The 11,590-nt window shown below is 38.9% G+C and overlaps 1 protein-coding gene across 1 annotated transcript; it reads left to right on the top strand.

Annotated features, from left to right (window-relative positions):
• The first annotated feature begins 675 nt into the window (after positions 1-675).
• Positions 676-11,117, top strand: LOC143934175 (olfactory receptor 4E2-like). The gene is made up of 3 exons (XM_077457565.1): positions 676-926; positions 2,422-2,522; positions 8,957-11,117. The coding sequence occupies exons 1-3, from the start codon at positions 919-921 to the stop codon at positions 9,880-9,882; spliced, it is 1,035 nt and encodes a 344-aa protein (XP_077313691.1). The 5' UTR covers positions 676-918; the 3' UTR covers positions 9,883-11,117.
• The last annotated feature ends 473 nt before the right edge of the window (positions 11,118-11,590 follow it).

The following is an 11,590-nucleotide window of genomic DNA, read 5'->3' as shown; positions in this document are numbered from 1 at the left end:
AATGAAATAGATATTAAAACAAAAAAATTAAAGCTCCCCAAACATGCACAGTGGTCCTACCCAACACATGTGCGGTATCGCCGCAAACGGCAGAGTGAGAGCAATAATTCTAGCAGCAGACCTCCTGTGTAACAATAAACTGGTAACCTGTAAAGGCTTTCTAAATCATTGCCTATGCATAATTTAATGTTTCCTGCTTTGTCACTATTCCATGGACATCCACAACTTTAAAGCATGACATGTTTGGCATCTATTTACTTGGTGTGACATCATCTTTTATAGTTTACCAAAAAATAGGGTGTTTGTGTGCACTAAAATTCATTAAAGTATATTTTTCCCCAAAAATTTGAGCTTAAAAAAATGCTGTGTAAATATTGTAAAAAATCGCAATACCCATATTTTTTCTCTAGGGCCTCTGCTTAAAAATGTTTGTGGGTTCTAATAATTTGGCAAAAAAAACAAACAAACAAACACATTATTTTGATAATTATTAGAGAAATATCAGCTGGCCTTGGTGACAAGTGGTTTAAAATTCAATGACACTTCTTCTTTTTTTTTTTTTTTTTTTGCTGCAATAAATCTCAACATACCACATCTGCATATTACGTTCACTTGTTTTGAAAAACACCATAAAACACATGGGATCTCCTGTATCTATGGTTTAATGTTAATTGTATTACTTTTGGGAGGTGGTGAAAATGACAATGTATCCACAAGGTGGGATTTGTCTGCGAAACAAACACTGCAGGGAAAGTCTTGCTGTGGAAAGACTATAAATTATCAACAAATCAAGACAATTGGCCTCTTCAGAGATTCACTGCCGCCGCATATTTTTCAATTCAATTATTTTCGAGAACCATACGGAACTCATGTAATAGAGACCATCATTTCTACAAAAAAAAAAAAAATCTTATTTTAATGCACAGGTAATGGAGAATTGTTTTACAATTATTTTACAAATATTATTACTGTTCTACATCTACTTTCAGTGAAATGTATTTTCATAGAGAGACATAAAAGCTGCTGTGTGTGTGTGTGTGTGTGTGTGTGTGTGTGTATATGTGTATATAAGTTGTTTATATTATTACTATTTGTTGTAAAATTTGGTTGAACTTAAATCAAATCATTAAGAGCTCACACAAAACATAATAATGTAACTTCAGAAGTTGTTTTAATTATTTGAGTTTGCAACTTTTTTAAAAATACAAGGTGATACTTCCATGAAGGTCCTTGCTTAGGTACCTCCTGCTACGAGAAAGAGATACTAAAACTGGTGCGCACAGAATCTGGTGCAGATGTGCATAGTAATCAATCAGCTTCTTGCTTCAGCTTGTTCAGGTAAGCTTTAAAAATGATTATTAATAATTATAATAATAATATTATATACGACTTATATAGTGCCAACAGTTTACACAGTGCTTTACAATGTATAGGGGGGACAACACAATTACAGTACAGTTCAATACAAAATGTACAGGAGGGCCCTGCTTGTAGAGCTTACATTCTAAAGGGAGGGGGTGGTGATACAAAAGGTAATGCAGAGAATGATTTGATGTGGGAAAATAAAACCTAGAAGCTGATTGGTTACTGTGCACAGCTTCACCGGATTCTGTGTGCACTAGATTTAGTACACCTCCCCCAATGTGACAACTGTCTCCTATTTGTGCCCCTAGATTGTCACTGGTCACAGTATGTAAAAACAAAAGGTTATTTCTTAATTTTCCAAAAAATTGTGACAAAAATGTACAACTTCAAAAAACTCGCCACGCCGCTTACTAAATGCTTTGGGCTGTCTGCATTCCAGAAATGGGTAATTTGGGGATAGTTGTACTGTCCTGACATTTTTTAGCCTCAAGAAATGATAGGCCATCAGTATAGCCGGATTGATACATTTTCAGATATGCACCATAGTTTGTGGACTCTATAACTTTCCTACAGACTAAATATGCATTGATTTGTGTTATGTTCACTTAAAAAATATAGCATAATACATTTAGGCCTAAATTTATGAAGAAAGATGATTTATTTTCTTTATTTTGATTTTATTTTTAGAGACTAGGAAAAACGCTTTTTGGTAAAAAAAAAAATATATATTCTAAATCCCCCAAACATGATATCTTTTCTGAAAAAGGCCCTGTGGAATAAAATGGTGGCAGTTGCAATTTTTTATGCTACATGATATTTGCAAACCAAAAGCTAATTTTCAAGAAAAAGTACACTAAAATTAATTTTAGCGCACACAAACACAATGAAATACCCACATTTAATAAACTATGATTTTGCATTGATTGTAATAGATATCAAACATGCACAACTCATAATTGCGTGCACCCGAGAAATGGGTACAAACTATGGTATCTACATTTTTGTCATAGGTGACTCTTTTTGACATGTGTGTGACAAATTTTAATATTTCCTCAGGCAGCAAGTAGTTAAGGAAACCCTGTGTTGCAACCAGCTTTTAAAAATTCCAGACTCTGTCTCTAATACTTCTGGAATCACTGACCTGTATCAAGTCTGCGGTAAGTGAAATTAACGTGAAATATTGAAAATACTGGATCAACATCACAGCCAGACATATTCAAAAAGAGGTCAGCAATGGCAATCAGTTTGTGTTTCTGTCATGATAGATTTACTTTAGCCTGCTGTGAGCCTGAAGTGCATTTGGTGCCTATCTCCAAAACAGTAGCCAGCTTCCTGTTTGTGTTACATGACTCTTTTTTTATATCAGCATCAGTGCTGGTTTCATTGACAAGATGGTTCACACCTATGCATATTTGTAGGCTGCGTTTGTATGGGCACAGCAGCCCATTCAAATGAATAGACTGCTGTGCCTGCATTCCACAAAAAATAAGTGCATGCACCTTTTTCAAAAACGCAGCCACAGGAAAATCTTATGGTCTTTTTAACCATGCAATTTCCCTGTGGTTAGTGCACCCGCACTGCGATTTTACATGCATGGGGGTGCTATTCAGAATGAAAGTCAGCCCCCCGCGTTTTCACAGAGCAACACATTTGCACTGTGGGTGGTTGCAGTAATCACTGTAATTCAAGCACCTGCAGCCAAACGCTGAAGTGTGAGCCAAGCCTTAATATTGAAGAGTATCTAAATCTAAAAACAAAAATGTAATATATTGCAGCCTACCAGTCCTTAGACCTGGTGTTAGCATTTGTTTTCTTTTTCTAGGTTTAGGTACAGCAATTTAGACCAATGTAAGTATGTACAGTAATCCAATCAGAGAAATCTTTGCATTAATTGAGAAAATGCAAAGTGTTCTCTGAATTGTGCCCATGCTGAGTGAGCAAATGCCTGTGTTCACTAAGAAGTAGAGCAGTCCCCCGACAAGGGACCCAGAAACTAGCAGTAATCACTACTATTAGTACCTACTACAGTGAAGGCCCCTTGACTCCCTGCCTCCTAGGGAAAGGGAGCCCTGACTGCTGGAAGTTTGGCAGCTACGTGGGTGTGAACCAAAACAGGGGGTTTTAGTTGCTCCAATGGGATTGGCCATTGAGGTACGAAGTGACTGGGTGGAGCCTGAACTCTAGAAAAAGGCTACACAAGGGCACATCCCACTACTCTGAAGAGATCCTGACGTCACAAGAGTTGGACAAGTGCTGAAGACGTCACCCAAGTTTTACTGCCCCTGCGGCCCTATCTGGATTCGCCATGGATGTGGACGCAGTGGTCGCCCGGGTTAGTGATCTTCTTTTAAGAGGTCAGACTGACTGGCTCTTCCCTCTTCTCAGAGGTGAGACTGTTCCCCCTGTTCCCCTTGATTTTTCCTTTGAGCAAAGGCTGCCATCTTCCAGGGCTGGTAGAACCACCCACCCTCCCTCCAGTCCCAGTCCTCCCAGAGCCCCAGTTCGGGGTGCCAGACCTGCCTGCAGTGCTGTAGCTACTGGCATTGATGGCACTGGTTTCTCTTTCCACCCACTCCCCTTCCCGCCACTCTGTCCGAGGCTCTAGAAGCTCCTCCCACCGCAGCCACGGCTCTCTCAGCACACCACCTGCCCTGCAGCACCTCCCTCATTCCAGGAGTTCATCTGACCTACCGGTGTCTGCGGGCCATCCTCCAATGCCAGTGGTGTCCCCTTCCATGCCTGCTCCTGAGGCAATCTTCGGTGTACATCTCTCGGTGCCCTGCAGGGCGGAAGCTGCTCCAGGTCCTCTCCTTTCCTCTCCACTGATACCACTCTATTCATCCTTTTGGATTTGAGCTTTTCCCAGAGCTCTTGCGTCAGTTTTTCTTGTTTATTCAAATTCTTCCAACCTCAGCGTGTTTCAGTTTCTGCGGGTCTTTCGCCTTTCACGTTTGGGCCTACCTCCTGCAAAATTTTCCACACACTCCTTTCACATTTGCACAGCCGCCACTGCCCATGGAATGGGTTTTTCTGACGAGGAGCTGCAATGACTGGGTAGATGGGATAAATCTTACTTTTCCCTATATGGTCATCCTCATCTTTTGTTTGGATTTTAGGTTCCTCCCCAGCATTGGTTTGGATCATCAGTGATTCACTTGTTTACTGGGCCACTCGTTGTGCCTACTACTGTCACTATGGGAGGAGCCCATAAATGATATTGGCCTCAATATTTTTAATTTGGGGCTCATTGATATGGAGTGGGCTTTGGGTACGGTGAACCACTGATTTGCGTTTTACCTTGCCAGCGATGGATATTGATTTATGGGCCATGCCCACAAGTTTGTCTGGGATCATTTTAATGCCTGTCTTGCACTGATGGTGGAGACAGGCCTCTTAGCCCTTGTACACACGGTCGGACATTCCGACGGAAAATGTCCGCTTGGACCGTGTGTGTGTGTTCCATCGGACTGTTTCCGTCGGAATATTCTATAAAACTTTCTGACAACATGATCCGATCGGACTTTGTCCGATTGTGTGTAGAGAATTCCGATCAGACAAAGTGCCGCGCATGCTCAGATCAAATTCCTAGACCAAAGCTATTGGCTACTAGCCTGAACGTAGTCCCGTCGTAACAAAATAACGTCATCACGTTACGTACGATCGGATTTTCCGACAACTTTGTCCGACCGTGTGTATGCAACACAAGTTTCGAGCAAAATCCGTCAGACAAAATCCGACGGATTTTGTTGTCGGAATGTCCGACCGTGTGTACAAGGGCTTAGACTGTCAGTGTTTTGTTATGAATGCTCATGGTATAACGGTGACTGGCATTGTTATATAGTATTTTTAATATTGTTAAAGTTGGTAAGTTCAAAAAAAGCTATGACCTTGCCCTAATTCCAACTTAAATCAGTCTGTCTTTTGGGGGGGTAAGGTATTGGTATGTAATAGCTGGTAAAACGGCACCTAAGCTTCTCGGCAGTCATGGTTTCCAGCTTCAACAGGGCTCCCAAAAGAATAACACATACTATATATACTTACACTTACACATACTATGCTGGACCAATGTGACTATGAAAAAATAGGCATACCTAAACTTCAGCTTTAATTGAGCAGTAAGGCCAAAGCTCCTTTGCCCCTACTTTTCCTGTGGGTCACAGAATTGACCCATATTCATCTAAAGTCCACTGTTGGCTGACGTCACTAAGCTGGTTCAGGCTCTTGAAAGATCCCAACTAGATCCATTCAGATTCCTGACCGGAGCTGGCTCAGCCTCTCAGTGAACCAAGAGCCTAAGTCAGCTGTTCCTGCCCCACCCCCTCCACAGCACAGCACTCCAGTAAGCACTGGAGGAGCATTGAAGACAAATGCAGCATTGGACCAGTGCTGCATCCACCTAGGTGAGTATGTATGTTTTAAAAAAAATTCCCATACTTCCCTTTTTGAGCCTTTTTTCCTTTTTTCAGCTGGGGATTCTGCCAGTAACACATTTCCAGTCCAAAGGTGACAATAACCATGCATTCTTCTGCATCAGGACAACAGAAACATGATCTCACTTTCCTATTGACCATAGCATAAAGGTGTATGGTTCTGTAGTCCTCAGAGAAAATTTTACTTAATAGTCAGCACAGACAGAAAGTACAGGAACTTATCTGTTCACAAGATTTCTGGCACAATCAACAAAAATTGTTTTAACCTAATAAAGAAACACATTCAGTGGTATATTTACAGAACAAAGGGGAGCAAATAAGATAGGATTGTTGGGTTTGCATAAATCCTAAACAGTAATGATTAGGGCTAATTTTTCATTACATATATCAATTTCTTTTTTAAATAGTTTTAAACAGAATCATTAAAATCCTATAAGCTTTAACATGGCATTTTAGACTTTTTTTTTTTTTTTTAAATCTTATTAAAGTGGAATTAAATGCACCCCAAAAAAGTGCAAGTTAGAAATGTTCAACAAATGTTATTAACTTCCTAATTGGACATACTGATGTTGTTTCATGTGGTGTTTTCATTTACATTCTTCCCACTAGTACATGCTCAATGTATGCTACATTCAAGGCATGCCTCCAGTGGTCACATCTGTTTTCATCAGATCTCAACCGATCTTTCAAGCACTCAAATGGCTGGTGTCATAGCTGGTCACGGGTGCAGCACCAGGTCATCTGGAGATCTAACTAGAGGCTAAGATGACACCACCTTCCGCTGCAAAAGAAGGTATGGTTCTGCTTAAATCTGCAAGTTTCATTAAAATTATCCCTAGTGGTCCTACCATTAAAAGCTATTGAACAGGCATTGCCGGTGGCAACTGTCTTCCAACTGTGCCCTTGAATTGTCACTCTATCACATGCACCCCTGATGGAGACTACAAGCAGTCCTGCTGACATTGGCATGGTCCAAAATTGTCAATTTAAGGAAGCTGATCCAGATCCATGACATGCAGTCAACATTGAAGCCTGTTCTTGTAGATAGTCAGTGGCTAATGTCCATGGAACCAGGGGCAATCCACCTGAGCTATTCCCTCAGATGCATGTCACTCTAAAAGAGCATCTTTGTGGAGTAAAGAAAGCAATTTTGTGGGTAATGATTGTTGTCAGCTTGTCATGCATGCTCCTATCAGAATGGCATCAGAAGATGATGTCAAAGTGCTTCAATATACAGAACTAGGGTCATTGACAGTCAGTTACATGTGCACTCTTAGTTACTTTAATATGCTGTCCCAGTCTTGGCACCAGACAGCTGATTTCAGAACAGGGCTGAGCCAGGAAGTTACTGGATGGTCTTCAGCTGATACCCTTCAACCAGAACCTGAATCTGTTCCTGTGATATGCTTAAACTTTGCTGACTCAGCCTATCCTGAACTCATCTCTGCTCTGATTTCTTGCTGTTACCTGGCTTGATCCTACCCCCACCTCATTGCTGATTACCCTTTAGAGATTTTCCTATTAAAGCACATGTTCAAGTTGCATTAGAGTCTTCTGCCAAAAGGGAGCTTCCGTAAGCTGAACTTCCTGGCCCCTGTACCACTCTCTGCCCTCTCATCTCCTGTTCTCCATGCTAGAAGTGATTGGACTGGAGGTATAAGGGAAGGCCTCTTGTCGCCTTTGCCTCTAACCAGGTATGTGATAACTCCTATTGGCTCTAAGCCTGCCTATCAGGACTGAAGGAGTCAAACAGTCAACTGAAGGAGTACATATGACAGGCTGCTAATTGCATGGTGGAAGAGTATTGTTATCAGCCTACAACAGAAAGTGCTGTTACTGTCAGAATCTTTAGGTAAGAAACTTTAGAAAAGGTCCATAAAAATATAAAAATGGTATACGGTGAGGTTTGATGTCAAACTTACTTAAAAAAGATGTTGGTAATATGTTTACTCATCTTTACGACACTATTGGGGGAGTACTGCGATCTCCGTGAGTGGTATAAATACCTTTAGATGTTAGACTTTATAATTTAGCATGAGAGTGCCTAAAGTGATATTAAACACACACACTTTTTAACCAGCCACAAGCCTACTTTTGTCACTTGTTGCTTACAAGTTAAAATCAGTATTTTTTGCTAGAAAATTACTTAGAACCCCCAAATATATATATATATTTTTTAGCAAAGACCCTAGGAAATAACATGGTGATCGTTGCAATATTTTATGTCGCATGGTATTAAAAAATGAGAAAACAGTAATGTTAGCCCAGTTTTTTTGCATATTGTGAAACATGATGTTACACAGAGTAAATAGATACCTAACATGTTACGCTTTAAAATTACACGCACTTGTGGAATGGCGACAAGCTACGGTACTTAAAAATCTCCATAGGCGACATTTAACATTTTTACCAGTTAACTGTTTAGAGTTACAGAGGAGATCTTTTTGCTAGAATTATTGCTCTCGCTCTAACAATCATGGCGATACCTCACATGTGTGATTTGAACACCGGTTACATTTGTGGGCGCGACATATATATGCGTTTTTTTTGGTGCGTGAGCTCGCAGTGCGGGGTCGCATTAAAATTCTTTTTTATTTTAGAATTTTGTAAATTAAACACTATCAATTAAAAAAAAAAATTATCACTTTTATTGCTGTCACAAGGAAAGTAAACATCCCTTGTGATAGTAATAGGCGATGACAAGTACTCTTTATAGAGGTATCGGGGGTCTAAAACATCCCTCCTTTGCACTTCAAAGTATTCAAAACGTCCAAAATCTATTTTTTTTTTTTAATCAGTGTCATTAGTCAGCCAGTTTTTTGCAGAATACAGAAAACAATTCCCATAGGCACTGAGTGGATATGAACAACATGTAATACAACAATTATTGACAATTTTAATTATGTGGACCTAAAATTGTGATTTTAGGTCCAATTTTATTTTGAATCCCTTCCGCAGACAGTACTTGTCACTGGACAGTCAATAAGGTGTTATCTCTTCAACATAGACACAAGCAGCTAAAAAAATACAATTTCTCACTCTCACTGTAATTTTTTAAATAAATCAAGGACATGAAATATCTTGCATGGACTTGGCTGTATGTTTGTATGTTCATCTATTACCCTGAATTAATTTTGTCTAATTTATTCTTTTATTCCTAGAAATAATGAATTCCACTAATCAGCACAAAGTCCTAGATTTCACTCTCTTGGGATTGGCCAGTTTCCCCAGGCTCAGTATAACACTATTTATTCTCCTTCTCATTATCTACATTCTTATATTGCTGGCAAACCTGTCTATCATAATGGCAGTCCATTATGAAGCAAGTCTCCATTCAGCCATGTACTATTTTCTAAGTAGGTTATCCCTTGTAGACTTGTGCTATGCTACAGTGACCGTTCCCAAAATTCTGGCAGACTTCCTTTCCAAAACCAACACAATCTCCTTCAATTCCTGTATCACTCAGCTGTTCTTCCTGCATTTCTTTGCAGGGACTGAGTGCATTCTCCTAACGGTCATGTCCTATGACCGCTACATCGCTATCTGCTACCCCTTGCACTATTCCAGTATTATGAACAAGACTGTCTGTCTTTGGCTCGAGTTTGTTTGTTGGGCCATCAGTTGTTTACATTCCATAATTCAGATCATCATGACATGTCAACTGAAGTTTTGTGGACCAAACCAAATAGACCATTTCTTCTGTGACATCCACCCTTTGTCCGTGCTGGCATGTTCAGATATTTTCATCATAGAAATAATATATGTGTCCAACAGTGGCCTGATTTCTGTGCTTTGCTTCCTTGTGCTACTTATGTCATATATGGGTATCATTAACACCATACTTAAAACTCGATCTGAAGAGGGCCTAGGAAAAGCCTTTTCGACTTGTGCTGCACACCTTACTGTTGTTATACTTTTCTTTGGGTCTAGTGTCTTTATATATTTAAGACCCTCTGTATCATATAAAGTAGATAAAGTGGTGTCTGTATTTTATACAATGGTAACGCCCCTACTGAACCCAATTATTTACACGTTAAGAAATAAAGAGGTAAAGACCGCCATCAAATCAATTTTGGACAAGAAATAACTACAAAAAGAACAATAAATAGAATAAACATGGAATAAATTAGATAAATATAAATATACGTATATTCAAAGATATACTACTCTCTATTAGCCTAGCGTTCATTGTTTAGCAAATGCAGTACTGCACAAAAGTTTTAGGCACACTGATAAAAAGGATTCTGTTGGCTTGTAATTTTAACATAAAAATGTTATAATTTTCAACATAAAAATAAATGTTAATTAATATTTTGATATTTTAAGTACCGTACGTAATTTTCATTAGTTCTTAAGCACCTTTTACATTTACAAAAATAATGTATAATACTGAGTAATCTAGACAAAACTTTTTTTTTTTTTTTATATTTTTTATTAATTTTTCAAAAATAGATACAAGCATCTTAGACAGGTATAATTATAAGATTGTAGCAAGAAGCAGTGATGTTCATAGTTATCACATCGTAACATATATATATAAGCAACGTAATCAAACTATTATTACAAAAACACAGTTTACATCATTGAGGTATAATATATGTATAGTCAATCATATATGTATAAACTCTGTTAAGATGTGTTGATGTTTACGCGGGTATGCATACATTTTTATGCAGAACTTTACCATTCGTAAAATAAATCATCACAACCTAAATAAGGATACAAAAAAAGCAAGGCTACAAGTCCAGAATTTAGATGGACACACTAAGTTTTCTTGTTAAATTTTTCCCATACGGACCACTGGGCTATTACTTTCTTTTGGTTTCCCTCTCTCCATGACATTGTTTTTTTGTATGCACAGGAATCATTAACCAATTGTATGACTTCTTTAATTAGTGGAGGTGATGTTGATTTCCAGTGACGAGCTATAACCAAACGGGCAGCGTGAAGGATATGCAAAACCAGGGTGTGGCAGTTGCTAGGGTAAATATCCAGGTCTACACTTAGGATAGCTTGTTTAGGTTTTAATTTGTTGAGTATACCTGTCAGTCCAGCTATTAAATTTGAAATTACTGCCCAGAAGCTTTTCAAAGAGATACAAGACCATACCATATGTATTAAATTGCCAACTTGGCCGCAGCCTCTCCAGCATAAGTTATTCAATGCTTTGTTGTAGGTTGCTAATGTGTATGGCGTCTTGTACCACCTGAGAAGCATCTTATGAGCTACCTCCTTGTAATTAGAACATTTAGTATGGGCATTATTGAGTCTAAGTGCACGGCGCCACTGCTCTCGGGATATAGTTGTTTTTAGTTCTGATTCCCATTTCTGGAATTGTTTAGGGATGTCTAAGTGCGTTTTGCTATTTAATAAGTTATAGATACATGAAATACCTTTTTTCCTAGTAGAACCCACTGTCCACAATTTATGAACTTCTTCTGGGATGTCAATAATATGTGCAGATGCTGCTTTCAAGATATGCAAAATTCTTGCATATGTTAAAAACTCTGTGTGTGGTAGGGAGTATGTAGATTGTAAATTTACAAATGATTTCAACCTCTGTTTATCATACAAGTCTGCTACGACCCGAATGCCTGCTTCTTCCCAATTGTGGAGCGATAAGTTTGGCGCAATTAAGAGGAGAGTGTTGATAGGGATTTGTGTTGTTACTTGTTTAACGTGAGGATTTTTAACTTGTCTAAAATAGTTCCAGGCTTGGAGTGTTGCAGTAATCGTGGGGTGAGTACCCCATAGTTTCCGAATAGTGAGTGCTGTAGTCAGTAGTAAGTTTTTCA

The sequence above is a fragment of the Lithobates pipiens genome, unplaced genomic scaffold (assembly GCF_037356315.1).
Source record: "Lithobates pipiens isolate NorthernLeopardFrog02 unplaced genomic scaffold, aLitPip1_a1.2 Scaffold_27, whole genome shotgun sequence".
Classification (NCBI taxonomy): Eukaryota; Metazoa; Chordata; class Amphibia; order Anura; family Ranidae; genus Lithobates; species Lithobates pipiens.
Note: the sequence above shows the minus strand (reverse complement) of the source record. Positions and strands in the feature narration are given on the sequence as shown.

What these genes read in the sequence shown, in the direction of transcription:
- LOC143934175 (XM_077457565.1), top strand. An exon ending in TGACCTGTATCAAGTCTGCG is followed by an intron (nt 2,523 to 8,956) that starts GTAAGTGAAATT and finishes TTTTATTCCTAG; the next exon opens with AAATAATGAATTCCACTAAT.